We start from the raw sequence: 20,511 nt of genomic DNA on the forward strand, positions 1-20,511 counted from the left end.
CATATGTTTTTTTTAATTAAATTCATGATTTCTCTCATTATTGAAAGTACTATCTTGCCAAACCTGACCTTCCTTACTGGAACATTCATGTAGCTGGTCCTGGAGTTTAATTAGCTGATCTTGAACAACACCTACATGTCGGGTGTGCACCCTTCTAAAACCTCAGTTTCCAATGAATTCCTGTTCCTTCCCCCATTTTAGCACTTTTCCCACGTGGTCCAGGATTGCCTTATTCAAAGATGTGCATTCTGGTAGGTAACTTGCCCTGAGTGTGGGATTAAGTGTAGAGTCTTGGGGGAGTTGATGCTAATGGGAGGTTGATGTGGGATTGCAGAATTAATGCAAATGGTTGGTGTGGAGTTGTTAAATTGAAGGGCCTGCTTCTGTGGTGTGTGATTCATACTCCAATTCTAGCTATAATAAAGAATAAGCCCTTATATATTTAATATTCTTGCCACCTTTTTGATATGAATGAAAGTCTAACATCTTGGATATCTGAAGGTTCAATATCAATTATAGGTTTGCGCTTCACAGATATCCAAATTCTCTGATGCCTACTCAAGGTACAGTGGCCCCACTGAAATGGAGAAATTAAATATTATTTGATTTTTCAATCAGTAAATTTAAAAAAAATGTTTTGACCATTTAAGTTTTTCATGTACAAATTGTTTTTCTTAAATAACTACTTTGCAGCTCAGTCCTGTGGAATCTTTATATGACAAAGATATTAACAAACATTCAATTTGAACCCTGAAAGAAATGGCATGATCCAAGGGAAAGCAGCTGGTGATCTTTTGTAGCAAAAAAAAAACCTGCAGCAAAAAGAGTGGAAATTTTAGCATAATTCAATATAAGATTGTCATAGCCCAGTGGTTCATAACCTTTTCCTTTCCACTCACATACCACTTTAATTATTCCCTATGCCATAGGTGCTCTGTGATTAGTAAGGGATTGCTTAAGGTGGTAGGTGGGTGGAAAGAAAAAGGTTGAGAACCACTGTCATAGCCCTTTTTCCACTGGCTTCCCAGTTAAGTGGCTGTGCAGTGTCCTGGGATAGGAAGCCCTTTGTACCATTTCCAATGGGCCACCCTTAACTAATTGCTTTTCCACTGAACACGCTCATCGCTGTGGATTGGGTGTTCTACCCTCAAGTGGAAATGAATGACTGTCTGCTATCCCTTTTCCACTGGTTTTATCAGCACACTTATGTGAGTAGGGGTAGAGGTGGTTAATCCCCAGCGTGAAATTGTCACTTCACGCTGGCGTTCAGACAGGTTCCTTTTCCACTGGACCCTGTCCCAGTTAATTCCTAGGACAGGGTGTCAATGGAAAAGGGGCTATAAATGCCATTTTCATTTTCAACATTGTCCTAATTGTACTATGCTGGATCTTCTGATTAGTAGAGTCGAACATTTGATAATTAAAATTTGTTTTAAGTTGAGTAATGTCATACTATTGAATATAAAACATTGTCTTGTTTGTTCCACTTTATAATTGTATAATTCATAAAATCAGCAATAATTTTTATCCTATTTCCAAAATCTTCAACCTAAAAAGAACCCCAAATACATGCTAATACCATCCTAGTGCTTGAGAATCAGTATTCTATTCTGGACTTATTTATTTTTCATGTTTTAGCCATGGAATGGAATGAAAAGTAAATGAATTCAATAATGGCAGGCCACTCGCTTTATCAGTATACCTCCCACAGGACAGCATTTTTTTTAAAAAAAAAAGCTACAGTAATCAGATATATGTGCTTTAACAGTCTGGCTTATCTATTGTATTTCTTTTATTAAATAAATAAATAAATAGATCTGGGATAAGAACATAAGATGGAGGAGTGGAATTAGGCCATTTGGACTATGGAGACCACCCCACCATTCCATCATTGCTGATTTACAACTCCATTCTCCTGCCTTCTCCTTGTAATTTTTGATCCCCTAATCAAAAACATCTATCTCTGCCTTAAATATACCCAATGACTTGACTTCCACAGCTGTCCATGGCAAAGAATTCCACAAATTCACCACCCTATGGGTAAAGATCCCTCCTCATCTGTTCTAAAGGGACGTCTTTGTATTCTGAATCTGTGCCTTCTGGTTCCAGACTCCTCCCTCCCTCTCTCCTTTACACTCCTTCCCCCCACCCCCACCCCCCATCCCCCAAACCATAGGAAACATCCTCTCCAATTCAGGCCTTTCAGTATTCTATAAATTTTGAGATTTATTTCTTTCCCCTGCCCCATCATTCTTCTAAACTCCTGTGAGTACAATACCAGAGCCTTCAAATGTTCCTCATTTCTGAAAACCCTTTCACTCTGGAGGTGATCCTTGTAATCTTCCTATGGACCCTCTCCAATGCCAACGCATCCTTCTATGAATATGAAACCCAAAACTGTTCACAATATTCCAAGTGTTGTCTGACCCATGCCTTATAAAGCCTCAGCATTACTTTCCTGCTTTTGAATTTTATCCCTTTGGAAATTAATACTAGCTTTCCATTTGCCTTCCTTGCCCCAATTCCAAATGCAAGGTGACCTTTAGGGAGTTTTACACAAGGACTGCCAAGTCCCTCTGTGCTTCTGGTTTCTAAACTCATTACCATTTAGAAAATTTTCTATGCCTTTATTCCTTCTACCAAAGTGCATGATCATGCACTTTTTTCTGTGCTACTTTGTCTGCTATTTCCTTGACCAATCTCCTAATCTGTCTTCTACTGCAGACTCAGTGCTTTCTCAACACTATATGACCCTCCTCTGATCTTTGTATTGTTGTTTACCATTTAAAAAGTTTTGGTGAACATGACTAAACAAAATCAGGAATAGTTGTCACAAAACTTAAATATTGAACATCAATTTCAGTTATTCTTGAGGTTGAACATTGTATAGTTGTTTTAAATATTTATCTCAAATTATTACATGGGACATTACAGCACAGGAAATGGCTGTTCGGACCATGATGTCTGTGCAGAGCATAATGCTAAATTAAACCAAATTTCTTTCACTTGAAAAAGATCCATGTTCGATTATATTTGAGTGTCTCTTGAAGCCACATTTCTGGCAGCCAGTTCTGGGCACCAACCATTTTTTGTGTATGGTGGGGAGTAAAAAAAAACTTGCCCCACGCATCTCCATAACTTTCCCACCCTTCCCTTAGAAAGGGATTGCTTAAGGTGGTATGTGAGTGGAAAGATAAAGGTTTGAAAATCACTATTAATTGTACAATTGACTGGTTATGTGCACGATTTCATAACTCCAAAAGAAATGGGCCAATTACATTTTTTCTCAAGCAAAATATTTCAGCAACAGTGACACTTGACACTCACATACCACCTTAAGCAATCACTTACCAATCACAGTGCACTTATAGCATAGGGGAAACTTAAAGTGCAATATGAGTTTTACAAAAAAGGTGCCCACCCCTGCCATATGCCGCCTTTACCACTCATTTCTACTAATATGGTCAATTTCAAGGAGCATTTTGAGTTTGGGAATTTTGATGGCATTTTTTAAAAATAAAACTTGTATCTATGCTTGTATTTTAGATCCATGTATTTCACAAAATAGTATAGATTGCAGTGTATCATAATCTTCTCAAAAAATTCAAACCATAATTGTACTTGCAGGTAGTATAATGATAGTGCTAGTGATCCTCCTGACCACTAGGAGGAGCCAGAGAGTGGTTTGTTGCAGTTTAGTTGGATCTTGAGTGATTTCTATAGCTAATAAAATAGTTATTTTAAAAGAACCCAAGTTTATTTATTACAATAAAAGAAACATCACATGGTAATGGGAGTAGAAGAAGCACTGGGGTGTGGAGAATGTGTATCAGTCATTATCAGCAAAGAAAACATGGAGAGTGTAATACTCCTACTGCTGTGAATTAGGCTAGAAATGCTGACCAAGATTCAAACAAAGATTCATGCTGTACCTGCAAGCGATTTGACTCGATAGCAAATGTGATGCATGGAAGATTGCACTGCTACTTGCTGTGGTGGGACCTCAAGCACAAGAACAGGGGTGGGTAAACTTTTTAAAACTCTCATTTCACCTTAAGTATTTGCTATGCCATAAGTGCTCTGATGAGAAAGGGAATCCTTAAGTTGGTATGTGAGTGGAAAGAAAACCGTGTAAGGAATACTTACTTTTGGAATGTGACTTTTATTTTTAAAAAATTTCCCGCCCCTGCATTAGAGGTTTTCAATAGATTTGTTTTTGCTGAGGCAGACCAAGGCAAGTTTAACAGGGTTATAGAGATGTTTGAACACTTTTCACCAAAGAAAAATGAAACGTTTGAGAAGTACGTTTTTTGCTTGCGTGCACAGCTGCAGACAGAGAACTTGGATACTTTCTTAATTGACTTAAATCTAAAAGCAAGAGCATGTAATTTTGTATCACTGCAAGATTCAATGATTCATGATCAAATTGTGTTTGGGATTATTAATAAGAGAGAGTAAGAGACAGAGCTTACCTTGGCTGGCATGTGAAGATGTGTCACACCAGTGAATTAGCTTTGCAGCACATAAAAGTTCAGTGAGAGTGCAAAAACCAGTGAAAATGAAGGCTTAGCCATAGTCACAGTGTGTCCACACATACAAGCAAAAATGAGATATAGGAAACAACAAAAAGGAGGGACATACATTTGTAAACTATATGGCACTCAACATTGCAACAAAACAATACCCAGTCTATAGAAAAGTCTGTAATTAGTGCAAAGTACAGGATCATTATGCAAAGCAATCTTTTTTCACAAAAGAAATAAAAAACAGAAATGCAACTGTATACACCATAAATGAAACCGATCTGTGATACTTTTTATTGGCATGATAGTGCAGGAAGATTCTAAACCAACAGACACTGAACAGCCAAGCATGAACAGAGTCGAGCAGGATAAAGGGATCAAATGTCCCTTTCAAGCTGGACACAGGCAAATGTAAATTTAATCTGTGACCACAATATCAAGGCAATGAATGCATACATGCAAATCCTCTGCAGCTCAAACCCTACATTGGACAGAGCATCAACATGAAATGTACATGTAAACTCGTGGTGAAAGTTAAAGATGAAGAACACCTCAGGTTCACAGTAGTCCCAGATGGACATGAATCACTGTTTTGTGACAAAGTATGTGAAAACTTGAGCCTAGTCAAGAGCTTGTACACACCAGGGAAACTGTGTTAGCTGATGTGTTATCCAGGGTGATGATGCAGAGTGAAGCGCACAATGAGAGTTCCACAGAGACAGCTGTGAATCTCCACATGAATCTGATCACTGCATCTCTTCCTGTATCTTGCATGAAATCCAAGAAGATTGCAGCTAAAATAGAAATGGACACAGTTCTATAGAAGGTCATCAAGAATCTGAATGAAGGATGGCCTAGAGGTGAATGTCAGCCATACTACATCAGAGCTGAGCTGAGTGTTGTCAATGGGCTTCTACTCAAAGAAAACAGAATTATCATTCCTCTATCACTATGACAAAAGATTCTGAAAAAGGACACGAGGGGCACTTTGGAATGGAAAAATGCAAGAGGAGGGCCAGAACTGCTATTTATTGCCAGGGATAAATGCTGACATTGACAGGGTGGTTCCAGCAGTGAGACCTGTTTGAACCATGACGAAAAGCAGATAAAAGAACCCATGATAATAACTGAGTTATCAGCAGAAACATGGCAGAAAGTTAGGACTGATCTGTTCCACATGGATGAAAATGATTACTTCCTATTGATTATCTATCAAATTATTGGAGATTGAACTGCATCCAATTGTGTTTTGCTGCTTGTTTAATCAAATGTACAAAATTGATCTTTGCAAGACTTGTCTACAATAACAATAGACCATGATACAGCTGTAGAGAATTCCAGAATTTTGCAGAAGTGTATAATTTTCATCATGTGACTTTCAAGCCCTCTGCATCCATAGTCAAACCATAAAGCAGGGTTAAACAGTTGCTCAAGAAAGCACTAGACAGTGGCACAGATCGGCATCTAGCTCTAAGTTGCAGAGCTTCACCATTTGAACACGGCATGTCATCTACTGGTCTTCTGATGGGACATAGAGTACATACCACACTTCCCTACTCTCCAGAGCTGTCAAGGATGTTGAACGGAAACAAATGTATCTGCAATGGAGACGAAAAGCAAACTGTGACAAGTCTGAGAGAAGCTTATGACCTGACACAGTGAGACAGAGATTCCAACACTTGGGACAAAATGGCCACTGTTCTGGAGGAAGTAAATCCATGATTCTACACTATCAGAACAGAGGGTGTTTGAATACTGAGAAGGAATCAAAAGAGCCTGCTGAAAATGCAAGAGACACTGCAGAAACAAAAACAGCCTCCAGAGCCACAGAGGAAATACCACTACTGCTAGAGGACCAGTAGAGCCGACACATGCATCTGTGTTTTATTTTTTAAAAATCCACATATGTTATCAAAGCACCTGACAGACTGAATCACAAAAGAAAAGGAACTGCACACTCAAAAGTTTGTGCTGCTGATGTTTGTTTGTTTGTGTTGAACTTTAAATTGAATACTGTATTAGTCTATCATGTTAGATAGAGTGCTATTGATCCTCCTGATCACTAGAGGGAGTCAGAGATTGGTTTGTTGCAGCTCAGTTGGATTCAAAATGGATGTCTCCATGCAGTCTCCATTGAGTTCTATGGTTCATAAAATATAGTTAATTTAAAAGAACCCAAGTTTGTTTGTTACAATAAAAGAAACATCACAGGTAATTCTATGATGAGAACATAATGTCTTCAATACAGCACTGGAAATAAAAATGCTGAAGTAAGGATGTGACATGAAAAAAAAACATTTTTGTCTTTTACGAACCTTGTGTAATCTGCCTTGCATTGGACTTTATTTCATGCATGAAGGAAAAGTCTTGATCTGCTACAATAATAAAAGATTATTTTTATATCATATAAAAATATATTACTGATGCGGATTAACAGACTTCCAAGACGGTCTGGAAAGCTATTGGATTTAACTCTGGTTGACAAGACCAGCTTTTAATTTGGGACAATGGAGAAGAGGATGGTGGAAGGATATGGAACAAGATTCTTAAATTGGGGAAAATTAAAACTCTTAAGAAATTTAAATAGTCTGCTGGACAGACTTCAATGTATTGATTAATGCTTTCTCGTTCTGTTCTATCATTTTAGTGTCACCCAACCCTTTGTTTTGGACTGCGCACCTGTAATTTTTTCTTATTCATTTTGTGTGGCATATTAAATTGGTGGGCAATAAGAGCATGGAGATTAATATGCTGTCAAAAGATTCATTAACCCTTTGCTTTATCTCCTTCACAAGGAATCTTGAATGATTTATGCCCAGAAATTAGTCGCGTCTGTACTTGGCTCAGTGAAATATCGTAGATCAACCACTTCAGATCACATTAGCATTTGCATTTCCAACAGTAAAATAATCCCTCTGCCTCCATGGAAGCTGCTGTATGAATAAACCATGAACCAATAATTATAATTGTTTTAACCTTTTGAATCCTAGTTATCACCATTTAACAGATTTGTATTGGTAAAACCACCTTCAGTACAGTCAGAAACTGCATTTAAATTGTGCTTGAAATCATACCAGTTTTCTGAAGGTGGTTCAGTTTTACAACAGACACATTGGGATATCACCAAATGTGAAATATTCCATGGATTGGGTGAAAAATGTATGATGAGCATTAAACTGGCCCTAACCCAGATCAGACCTCAAGTTTTTGGTAAAGAGTCCAAAAAACAGCAGCCTGAAATTCTTACCTGCATTGTGTGGCTATTGTGACAGAGGAGATTCGGTATGTCACTGAAGACTCGCATAAACCTCTACCGGTATACTATGGAGTGGAGAGCATTCTGGCTGGTTGCGTTGCTACCTGATATGGAGGTGCCAACTCTCAGGACAGGAATAAGCTCCAAAGGGTTGTTAACTCGGCCTGTGACATCACAGGTACCAAACTTCACCCCTTCGAGGACATTTACATGAGATGATATCTTAAAAAAGGAGCCTCTATCCTCAAAAACCCACACCACCTAGGCTATGCCCTCTTCACTCTGCTACCATTGGCGGCGGTGGGGGGGGGGGGAGGAGAGAGAAAAATACAGGAGCCTAAAGACTAGCACTCAGTGGCATAAGGACAACTTTCCCACTGCCATCAGATTTCTGAACAACCAAAGACACTGCCTTACTTTTCATGCACTTTTTTAATAGTATTGGTGTAAGATGGTTATGACTGTTTACACTTTGATGCTTCTGCAAAACACTAAACTTCATGACTTGTTCAGAACAATAAATTCTGATTCTGAAGATTGGAGGATGTTCTTTGTGGTAGGGGTGGGGGAAGGATTTGATGCATGGCAGCAATGAATGATCCTAATTTGAACAATGCAGGTAATAAAAGTTTTTTTAAATATTTGATTTTTTTTTAAAGTTGATTTAAAACAAATGGAAACTTCAAAAAATTGGAGCAATGCAAAATATTTTTTAAAATTCTGAATTGTGTGGAAATTAGGCTTTGTGTACATGTAGAAGGCTGCTGGGGAACTGCACCTTATTTTAACTACTATGGAGAAGGATAGACAGGTACGTGGATAGGAAAGGTTTGGAGAGATGGGCCAAATACAAGTAAATGGGTACAACATGGTCAGCAAAGGCGTGTTGGGTTGAAAGATTTTTTTCAGTGTAGTGAAATCTTTTATTCTAATTCCCTAGTCTCACAGTACTGATCCTACTGATGAATAGAAAGCAGCATAGCTGCCAGGGAATGCATTTTTGTGGCTGTGACAAGGATTGAGGTGAGCAGGGTGAGCCCAAAAAAAAGCAAATGCCTTCCTTTTGACATTTAAACAATTAGAGTACAGAACAGTGTGAACATGCATGTTTGTAGTAGGCCACTCAGTTTGTCTAGTCCGTTCCACCATTCATTAACGTGGAGGCCAAGTTTCAATCATGGCTGATCTAATTGAAATGTTAATCTTGTGTTCTATCTGCCTCCTGCTTATTAAGTATTTATCTGCTTCTTCCTTAAATATTTCAAACTGTGCTTCAATAGGCCTTGGTGGAATAATATTCCAGGGACTAGTGTCACCTGAGAGAACAGTTAGCCTTATAAAATGTGATCTTTTGTGTGTAAACCCCTCCCAGAAATGCAAATATTCTGATTATTTTACTTTGTCGATCATTTTTTTACAAAGATAATTGTGCAGGAAAATTCAGAAGAATGACTTGTAAGGAGTGATGAATGGAAATGCCAATTATGCAAGGAAACTGACTCGGTGGAGGGGACCTAGCAGCACGTGGTTAGAGAGGGCTCTGACATGAGAGACAAGAGGCTGATGAAAAGTTCAGCTCTTCAACAGTGTCGTCCTGTGGTTGAATCCTCGGGCAACCCAAAGACAGATGGTATCAACGAATATTCTCCCAACTTATAAAAGCATCAGTGATCCTGCCTTGAGATTGTTTCTGTACCACAATATCACCCATCCACTTGATTCCTAGTAGTCTATTGATGTACTGTAAATAATAACTGTTTATTCAACACTGAACACTTGTTATGACACCAAATCAGCAACAATAGTGGACAAAATACAAGAGGGTTAATTCTAATTCCATTTTATTAATAACTATTAACACTACAAATTATTTTCCAAATCCCCCCAACTATATGCTTCTATTCTTTGGCTTGGCTTCGCGGACGAAGATTTATGGAGGGGGTAAAAAGTCCACGTCAGCTGCAGGCTCGTTTGTGGCTGACCAGTCCGATGCGGGACAGGCAGACACGATTGCAGCGGTTGCAAGGGAAAATTGGTTGGTTGGGGTTGGGTGTTGGGTTTTTCCTCCTTTGCCTTTTGTCAGTGAGGTGGGCTCTGCGGTCTTCTTCAAAGGAGGCTGCTGCCCGCCAAACTGTGAGGCGCCAAGATGCACGGTTTGAGGCGTTATCAGCCCACTGGCGGTGGTCAATGTGGCAGGCACCAAGAGATTTCTTTAGGCAGTCCTTGTACCTTTTCTTTGGTGCACCTCTGTCACGGTGGCCAGTGGAGAGCTCGCCATATAATACGATCTTGGGAAGGCGATGGTCCTCCATTCTGGAGACGTGACCCATCCAGCGCAGCTGAATCTTCAGCAGCGTGGACTCGATGCTGTCGACCTCTGCCATCTCGAGTACCTCGACGTTAGGGGTGTGAGCGCTCCAATGGATGTTGAGGATGGAGCGGAGACAACACTGGTGGAAGCGTTCTAGGAGCCGTAGGTGGTGCCGGTAGAGGACCCATGATTCGGAGCCGAACAGGAGTGTGGGTATGACAACGGCTCTGTATACGCTTATCTTTGTGAGGTTTTTCAGTTGGTTGTTTTTCCAGACTCTTTTGTGTAGTCTTCCAAAGGCGCTATTTGCCTTGGCGAGTCTGTTGTCTATCTCATTGTCGATCCTTGCATCTGATGAAATGGTGCAGCCGAGATAGGTAAACTGGTTGACCGTTTTGAGTTTTGTGTGCCCGATGGAGATGTGGGGGGGCTGGTAGTCATGGTGGGGAGCTGGCTGATGGAGGACCTCAGTTTTCTTCAGGCTGACTTCCAGGCCAAACATTTTGGCAGTTTCCGCAAAGCAGGACGTCAAGCGCTGAAGAGCTGGCTCTGAATGGGCAACTAAAGCGGCATCATCTGCAAAGAGTAGTTCACGGACAAGTTTCTCTTGTGTCTTGGTGTGAGCTTGCAGGCGCCTCAGATTGAAGAGAGATCCAAAATGAGTGGTGGACTAGCCTCGCCAAACGAACACAGCTCAGCGCGGACATTGGCGACTTCAGGGGTTTCTACGAGGCTCTAAAGGCTGTGTACGGCCCCTCACCCCAAGTCCAAAGCCCGCTGCGCAGCTCAGACGGCAAAGTCCTCCTCAGCGACAAGATCTCCATCCTCAACCGATGGTCAGAACACTTCCAATCTCTTTTCAGTACCAACCGCTCAGTCCAAGATTCCGCCCTGCTCCAGCTCCCTCAACAGCCCCTAAGGCTAGAGCTGGATGAGGTTCCCACCCTGGATGAGACATATAAGGCAATCGAACAACTGAAAAGTGGCAAAGCAGCAGGTATGGATGGAATCCCCCCAGAAGTCTGGAAGGCTGGCGGCAAAACTCTGCATGCCAAACTGCATGAGTTTTTCAAGCTTTGTTGGGACCAAGGTAAACTGCCTCAGGATCTTCGTGATGCCACCATCATCACCCTGTACAAAAACAAAGGCGAGAAATCAGACTGCTCAAACTACAGGGGAATCACGTTGCTCTCCATTGCAGGCAAAATCTTCGCTAGGATTCTACTAAATAGAATAATACCTAGTGTCGCTGAGAATATTCTCCCAGAATCACAGTGCGGCTTTCGCGCAAACAGAGGAACCACTGACATGGTCTTTGCCCTCAGACAGCTCCAAGAAAAGTGCAGAGAACAAAACAAAGGACTCTACATCACCTTTGTTGACCTCACCAAAGCCTTCGACACCGTGAGCAGGAAAGGGCTTTGGCAAATACTAGAGCGCATCGGATGTCCCCCAAAGTTCCTCAACATGATTATCCAACTGCACGAAAACCAACAAGGTCGGGTCAGATACAGCAATGAGCTCTCTGAACCCTTCTCCATTAACAATGGCGTGAAGCAAGGCTGTGTTCTCGCACCAACCCTCTTTTCAATCTTCTTCAGCATGATGCTGAACCAAGCCATGAAAGACCCCAACAATGAAGACGCTGTTTACATCCGGTACCGCACGGATGGCAGTCTCTTCAATGCTTCTATTAACAATGATATAAAAAGTATGTATTGGGGGGGAAGGGGGAGTGGGGAAGAACCCAAACCTTTTGTGACAGATTGTTATATTTTGTATTGTATATAGATATGTTTTAAAAGGAGGTAAATTGTGGCACATTTTTTAGTTAGATACAAACAGTTCAAAACATCTCATTTAAAATGCTCAAGCCAGACAGTCCAGGCTCTGGGTGTCTTTGCAAAAACTTTGAAGAATGCCTATAAGGACTTCACAAGTAGGTGTTAATTGGACTTGCTGAGGAGTAATGGATTATAGTTTTGGAAAGCAACAGATGAACAAACTTGAAAGATTGGGTCCTTGCTGCAGTCAGTGCAGTTTGTTGTTCTAAAAGGGTTTTCTCTGAGTGAGAGAGTTCAGTTCTACAGTTCAGCAGCAGCGGGGGCTGGAATATAATAAGCTGGGAAGCTTGTGGAAAATCTCCATTTTGGAGACTGGTTGTGAGTTCTTAGTTCAGCCTGGTCAAAGCCCTTATGGTCCATACAGAGGAGAGGACTGGCTGCATCATGTTTCACTTGAAATAAGGGAAACAAAAAAGGAACTCTGTAGTGACCTCAAAGAAAGATTATCATCTGAAACACTCTAATGAGGCAAGTTTCTTCTGCAAGACTGAAGTGGCTGATCTAAAGAAATCAGTTATGGGTATCCAACAAGCAACAAATCTCTCTGAAAACTGAGACAAGAAACTCTCTGAGCAGTATCCATTTGCTTTTCAAGCACCAAAGCCTGGTGAAATTTATCAATGCCTAATTCTGTGCACAGTATAAGAATTGTTGGCAACCAGTGAACTGGGAGGAGTGAGATTGGACTGTGAATCAAAGAACTTTTCTGAACTTGCATACACATTACCTAAACATGTACTTAGAATTAAAAGGGGGGGGGGGGGGTTTAAGTTAATAGTAATAAGTTAAAGTGTGATCCTGTTTTCATGTTTAAAGATAATTAGAAACAACTTTTGTGGAAGTGGCCATTTATCTTCATGAATTTCTATTGCTGCTGGGTTTTGGGGTCCTCTGGGCTCATAAGTGGAAAAACAAAAGAAGGAACAAAAAAAAAATCCCCAAATCCCCCCTCGTCAGTCTGGTCAAGTAAGTCGGTCCAAAAATACAGTCCACAGAATTCACTCTCCAAGTTCAATGTCCCAATTTGGTTCCTCTACTGAATACAACAGGATTCCATATGAACATGGGAGAGAGAGAGAGATGACTGATGTTGCTTGGCAGTTAACTTACAAATCCTTTGCAGGTTTCTTCACCATGGATTTTTCCTGGTTCTTCAAGGTTGGTTTAGTTTAACCACTGTTTAATACAGCTTCCCCACAATTTCCTTCTTTGCAGCAGACAACCAAGTGGCCCTTTGTTACACTCTTGAATTCAATCAGCCAGAAAACTGTTCAAAACGCAATGAGATCTCTGCGTAACTTTTTGGCTCCTCTACTGAACTGGCTCTGCCTTCACCCAACCCAGGGCATTTTTTTTTCTCTCACCTACTTTGTCTGCCCAGTTTGACCTTAGCAAACCAGTACTGAGTTTCACATTTCTTCATTAGAGATTCAATTCTTCAACGTGACAGTCCAAAACATGCTTCACAGAATATAGGTCACGTGGGTTGAACTAATGTCAATAACATTGCTGGAAATATATTGAAGACAAGGAAGCTAAAAGAACAACTACATTGACAAATGTCCAAAAAAGGTTGCAAATAGCAATCATGGAATAATTCAACGACTCAAACAGTCAGCGAGCAAAGTACAAACATTTTAGATCCTAACATAGCAATTTCGAGTAAAGAATAGTTGGTATTAGGCTTTTAAGTAGTAGTAACTGGCCAACAATGGAGGTCAGGTTGACTGGTCTTCAGAGTCCCATTTCCAACCCCTCACCATTTAAGTGCCACATATTTGGCCTGTGGGTCTGGTTCTATTTATTTTCCGCCCACTTTGTTCCTTTCTGCCCTGAGACCTCTGACTATCCTCTAACTATTGTTTGTCCTCAGCGGAAGCGGGTCTAAAATGGTAATAATTGTGTGCTACAATAACCCCCCCCGCAATTCACCAGGAACACCTTTCGCCGTGAATGTGTACGCATTGGAAATATTTTTGCACCAGTTCTCCACTGCATGCTAACGCCCCCAACAGTTGGATCGACTTAACTGATATCTGCTGAATTGTAGCTATGATTGTGGAAGAGCGTTAATAAAAATGTCAACGATATCCTCTCCATTAATGAAGCTTCTGAATTATTTAGGGTTTGCTAACAAAGCACGAGATCTCTAGTCAATTGTACATAGGGGAGGAGACGTTGGGAGCTGATTCCCTGTGACTGCTCGGCGCTGTAGTGGAACTGACCGAGGGAAGCGAGGCACCTGCTCCTGCTCCGAGAGCAACACTGTCCGGACTACACCGGACTCGGCATGGCTCTTATCGTGCACCTGAAAACGGTCACCGATCTCCGGGGGAAAAGCGACAGGATTGCTAAAGTAGCCTTTCGAGGTAAACGCAGAGACGTTTCTTTTCTCTGATTGCATTTACATAGCAACGTGGTTCATCTGGATGTGGGAGTGGGGATGTGAATGAGCTGCCGGATATTGGAGAGAATATCCAGTTGTCGGCAAGGTGTAATCATGGAATTTTTGCCCGGGCAAAATCCATTCAAGGATTCCACCACAGAAAGTTGTGATGGCCGGAGAGAATGCATGGACTCGTGTGTAAATCCTGTTGAGTTTCTCTGGCACTGTGGTTTTCCTACAAATCACAGCGTCTACAGACATTCGTATTTCACCACATGTATTTTCTAATCCATTTATTAACATGATCACGCTAACTCTGGCATATTGTGGTGTTGCATCCTGTTCATTTCTCGTTCCAAAAAGTACATGAGTAAGTCCATGTTCATTTGGCTTCTAATCTTTGCCAACCTGCTATACTAATGCGCGTTGGTCGTGGCAGTATCCATATTTCGGGCTATCGTTGCACGGTAACATTCATCAAATGCTCAGAAAGACACCATTTGCTCCCACAGCTCTTGCCATGGTTGATCGCTGGTTTTCAGAGGTGTGAAGGGCTGGAGGCTTGTTGTTTGGGCGCTGGAGAGAGAGGGGGAGGGGGTCACACCCGATGTCGGGGCGCTGGGGAGGGACACCTGATGTCCTACCATTTCCTAGCGCGTTTTCAGTTGTACCTGGAGAATGTTAACTGAACAGCGTAAGCTGCAGTTTAGGGAACAGCTTCAATCTCAAAATTTTGAGTGACTTTTCAAATCTTCTGGATGTAAGACTAACCCGTGGTGCCTTAAAGTACACGAAATTCTTGCTGAACCAAGCCCTGGTGCTTCGACAGATTGCTAATTTAATGAAACCTTTTATACAAACGATTCAATGTTGCCATTGAAAGAGCAGACGGAGTAACGCTGGAGACTTCTGGTGCTAGAATCTGGAGCACCAAAGGTCCAGGGGAAGGGGCTCGATCCGGAACGTTGACAGTCCATCACCTCCCCCGCCTGAACTGCGGAGTTCCTCCCTCCTGCAGGTTTGCAGTGAGACCCGGGTCGTTTTGTGCCGTAATGTTTAACTCGCGTGTTTTATTAAATTTCCACAATTCCTTGATTCTATTTTGTTAAAAAGAGTGGAAACTCTCGGTGGATCCGGCCGCATCTCTGAAAAGGAGAGTTGAACTTTTCCCTCAATTCGTTTTCTTATTTCGTTAATGACCGGATCCAAAAATCGGGGAGAAACAGGAATGTCATCGGATTGCTGTTGAACAATTGCTCTATCCGTTCTTGGATTACTTCTAAATTGTGTCATATTCCGGGGAAACCTATAACTTTTTTCCACAGATGTTTTTACTTCATCGGTTTCACTCAGTATAAAGGTGAACGTTTCACCCTTAAATTCTACTGCGTGCCTCCTAGTCTGGGACGGGTACTTGTAAAGAAGCCGGAGTTGCACCGTGATTTTCGGATTGAACTGCAAGTGCACGGAGCTCCATTTGTTCAGCTGTCACATTTAAGTGGGTGCGAGTGAGTTGCTTTATTATCTAATAAAGGTGTACTTGCTCTCTACTAGCATCGTTGAGGCCAAGAAGCTTCATAGGAGCATAGGATAGCTGTCAATGAACTAATAATGTGAAAGGGATAAACAATCTCCTTTAGTGATGCTGGTGGGTGAGTAAATATCATATGAGAAGACCACCTGTGGTCTTTTGCAAATAGCGCCCTTTTGCTCTCGTTGTAGAGCGCAAGGAATTGGCGTGGGGCTGCACAATGACAAACTGTACAACCAACAGTCCCTTACTCTGTAAACACCAAAAGCGGAGGAAACCTATTACACCGCAGCCCCCTCTAAAAGAGGAGAATTTGCTCCTTCCGTCCCCAAAAATGAGTGAATAGCACTCACGAGTAGCATCATTTTCAGTCACTTACTGATGGCGAGAGCACACTTTTGACCTTTAAAACCACCATTAAGATTTCCATTTTATTGCCTCTGTATAGCCATCTGACTCCAGCCTATTTCGAACAATAGATTCCAATAATAATTGGATGACTTCCTTTATTCTCGCTATGAACCAATGGAGTCACAGAAAGGACTGCATACGCTGGAATCTGAAGGCAAACGCAATCTGCTGGAGGAAGTCGGTGGGCTAAGCAGCATCAGTGGGAGAAAAAAAAAATTCTGGCCTGAAACCCTCCTCCAGACTAGTGATATGGAGAAGAGAAACCAGTAGAAATAGGACAAGAGCCTGTAAAACTTGGCACTTTGCACAAAATAAACAAGTGGTGGGATTGGAGAACTAGATAAATTTGAAACATGGTGGACAGAGGAACTAGGTTGGCAGATGTAAGACCAAGGGAGAGAGGCAAGAAAAACAAAGGGTCAGGTGGACGAAGATGAGTCCTACAGGATGGAGTGGGTAATTAGAAGACAAAGGCTTCCAGTTCTGGAATCTCAACGTAATCTTACCTACATAATATCACATACAACCCTGAGGTTCTTTCTCCTGCAGGCCAGGTAGAATTTCTACTTATTAGCAGTGAAAACTGTACTCAAGAAAAAAAAGATGTTTATAGATAAGAGAAATGTAAACAAACTGCAAATACAGGAAAAAAAATCAGTAATAATGTGCAAGGTAAGAATTTTTAAATGAGTGTTGTTTAGGAGTCAGATGGTGGAAGGCTGGTGACTGTTCCTGAGTCTGGTGGTCCGAGTCTTGTGGCACCTGTACCCCTTTTCTGTTGGTAGAAGTAAGAAAAGAGCATTAACTGGGTGATGTAGATCCATGATGATTGCTGCTTCTCTCCGACGGCAGCATTACATATAGATTTTCTCAATGGTGGGAGAGTTTTGCCTGTGATATACTGGGCAGGGCGATCCACTCTAAGATATTGGTGTCCGCCTACTAGACCATGATTGCAGCCACTCAACACACTTTCTACGACATGTTTATACAGGTTTCCCAACATTTCTGATGTCACACTAAACCTCCTGAGGAAGTAGAGGCACTGATGTCTTTTTCTTCACAATGACATTCATGTGTTTCATCCAGGAAAGATTCTCTAAGATGGCGACCCCTCCCCCCCACCCCAGCAATTCAAATTTGCTCATCCACTCCACCTATGATTCCCCCAATAATCACGAGATTGTACACCTCCAGTTTTCCCTTTCTAAAGTCCACAATCAGCTCCTTAATTTTGGTGAAATTGAGTCTAAGGTTGTTGTAAGTACACCATTCAGCCAAGTTTTCAATCTCCCTCCTGTATGGTGACTTATTGCCCTTTTCATACATCCCATTACTGTGATATTGTCAGCAATCGTGCAGATGGTGTTGTACCAAACTACACAGTCGTAGGTGTAAAGCAGGGGGATAAGTATGCAGCCCTGCAGTGGAGTGGAGAGCTAAGTATGCAGCCCTGCATGGAGATCATGGAGATGTTCTTGCCAATCTACACTGATTGACATTGGAGGTTAAGAAATTAAGAATGTAATTACACTGTGGGATAACTTGATAAAGAGAGAATGGTGGTATAAGGACATACCAGCTGGGAACAAGAGGGGGAGGGAAGGGGGCAGGATGGGTGGGAAGAATGAGGATAAATCCATTGAGGAAATAGGAGGGTAGAACTGGAGAGGAGAGGGGATGAGAATGTATGGATTAGTGGAATAGGGGAAGGAAAGGAGATGGGATGGGGGAGGGGGAAGAGAAGAGCAAAAGTGGTACAGAAAATAAGAGAACGATGAAATAAGCTGTAAACCCAAACAAAAGTGGTAACAAGATCTAAACATAAAGATAAAGAATGAAACATGGGAAAAGCTATGCTCCGGAACTATGAGAAATACAATAAACACGAGGTTACGCATGATACAATACAATTGGTTACACAGGCTATACGCCACGCCCCAAAAGTTAAATAAATGGGATCCAACAGTATCAGATAGATGTTTCCACCGTAAGAAGGAAACGGGAACAACAGTATATGTAATTTGGGCATGTGAGAAAGTGGAAAAGTTTTGGGAAGATCTAAATCAGGTATTAAACAAAAAATTACATACCAAAAAATCCAGAGTAATATAAGAAGTAAAGAACTTGGCCTCGATTTGGATGAAGCACAAAAAAGATTTATTATGATAGCCTTAGCTGTAGCAAAAAAATGTATAATGTCAACCTGGAAATTAGAAGATAGCCTGAGAATGCAGCAATGGTACATAGAAATGAATAAATGTATTCCATTGGAAAAAAATAACATATAATTTAAGAAATAACATCACAGTATTCGAACAAATTTTGGAAGCATACATGGAACACAAGAGAGAGGGCCTACCACGGACCTCCACCCCCTAAAATGATAGAATGAGAAGATGAAATGAACTGACCCAGTTTGTAAAAGTAGATGACACAATTTTCTTGATTATTTTCATTGTGTGATGACATTGTTTAATGGGTTTATTGTATTGTATATGTTGAACGTTTAGTGGGTGGGGAGGGGGTTGAGAAGGACGGAGGGAAGGGGAAAAATTACACTGTGTATATTCAAGAGGGAAATGTTTGTGTATTTTGGTCAATGTGGTTCATAGTGTGAAAAATAAAAAAATAAAATTTTAAAAAAAAGTAAATAAGAGAGTGGATTCGTTACCTGAAACGAGAACAGTCTATGTGGATACCATTGGGCTATCAACTGACCAGGTGGAACATTAGCTACAGTTTCTTTAGTTTATGTTGGACCTCACTTTGAAAGTGGAGAAAACCTGGGATAGAGAGGTCAATGTGGGAAGGGGAATTGAAATAGCATGAACTCAGGAGCTCAGATGGCCATTGCAGACAGAGCTCTTGTGCAAAATGGCTCCAAGTGTGCTTTAGGCAGCATTGAATGCAGTGGATGAGGTTAAAGTAGATGCATATGATTTTTTTAAAATCTTGCGTGGAAGGCTAGTTTGAGTCCCTGTATGATGATGAGCGAGGAGGTTTACAGCTTATTTCATCGTTCTCTTATTTTCTGTACCACTTCCTGTGGTTGCAGAGGTAAGTACGGGGGGCGGGGGGGGGTGGTCACAGACAAATGGGTGGGGGAGTCACAGAGAGATGGGTGGTGAGAGATGAGTGGACAAGGGATTCATAGAGCAATTTTTGCTTCACATTCCAACAGAAAGGGATGAAGAGGAGTATACACATCTGGTAGTGGAGTCAAGTCACAGCTGGTGGAAATATCAGAGGATGATATAGTGAATGCAGAGGTAGATGCGTTGAAAGGTGAGGACAAGAGAACCCTATCCCTGTAGTGTTTGAAGGGAGAGGGAAAAAAGAGCAAAACTCTGAGATTGTGGAACTGCAGGGGGTGGTTCTATTGACCCATGGCTGGCTCTTTCAAAAAGTATTGAGCCATGGGATCCAAGGAATCTTGGCTGCTTCAATTTAGAATTGGCTTGCCTATAGAAAGTAGAGCATAATTGTAGATGGAACATCTACTGGAGGTCAGTGACTCGAGTGTTCTGCAGGGATCTGTTTTGTAATTTGTGATTTTATAAATGTTTTGGATGAAGAAATGGAGGGGTGGGTCAGTAAGTTTGCAGATTATACAAAAGTTGGAGATGTATATAGTGCAGAGGGTTGTCATCCATTAAAACAGGATATAGATTTGAGGAAGAGTTGGGCTGAGAAGTGGCAGATAGAGTTCAATCTGGATAAGTGTGAAGTGGTGCACTTTGGAAAGTTGAACTTAAAGGCAGAGTGCATGGTTAATGGTAGGATTCTTAAGTGTGGAGGAACAGTGAGATCTTGGATCCAGGGGCATAGGGTTGCCAGCTAGTTGATAGAGTGATTAAGAAGATTTCATTGGTTTGGGATTGAGTTCAAGAGGCATCAAGTAATATTGCAGCTCTATAAAACTCTGGTTTGACCACTCTTGAAATTCTCCATTCAGTTCTCATCACCACATTTTAGGAATGATATAGATGATGCTTTGAGAGAGTCCAGAAGAGTTTACCAGAATGTTGCCTGGATTGGAGAACATTCCTATAAATCAAAGTTAATAGAACTCGGACTTTTCTCCTCAGAGTGACAAAGGATAATTTAATAGAGTAATGTAAGATTATAAGGAGATAGATAGGATGGTCAACCAACACTTTTTTCCCTGGGATGGCAGTAGAAAATACCAGATGACATCTGTTTAAGGTGAGTGGAGGATAGTTTAGAGGAGATGTCAATGGTATGT

At 41.3% G+C, this 20,511-nt stretch overlaps 1 protein-coding gene across 11 annotated transcripts in view; it reads left to right on the plus strand.

Moving 5' to 3' along the window:
* The window catches only part of otofa (otoferlin a), a 547,981-nt gene that overhangs the window by 158,538 nt on the left and 368,932 nt on the right, over nucleotides 1–20,511 (plus strand). For 4 of the 11 annotated variants that reach the window (XR_011340468.1, XM_069886480.1, XM_069886483.1 and 1 more), the window contains exon 2: nucleotides 202–251. The exons of 2 other annotated variants lie outside the window; for them this stretch is intronic. Coding sequence is in view for 6 of the 9 variants with exons in the window: in XM_069886480.1 (XP_069742581.1) it covers nucleotides 202–251 (50 nt within the window). In the remaining 3 variants the exon portion in view is untranslated. Of the gene's footprint in view, nucleotides 1–201; nucleotides 252–9,201; nucleotides 9,457–14,057; nucleotides 14,304–19,475; nucleotides 19,551–20,511 lie in introns of those variants that run through there. 5 more of the 11 variants (XM_069886488.1, XM_069886487.1, XR_011340469.1 and 2 more) reach the window with 4 other exon arrangements.

Source organism: Narcine bancroftii, chromosome 6 (genome assembly GCF_036971445.1).
Source record: "Narcine bancroftii isolate sNarBan1 chromosome 6, sNarBan1.hap1, whole genome shotgun sequence".
Lineage (NCBI taxonomy): Eukaryota > Metazoa > Chordata > Chondrichthyes > Torpediniformes > Narcinidae > Narcine > Narcine bancroftii.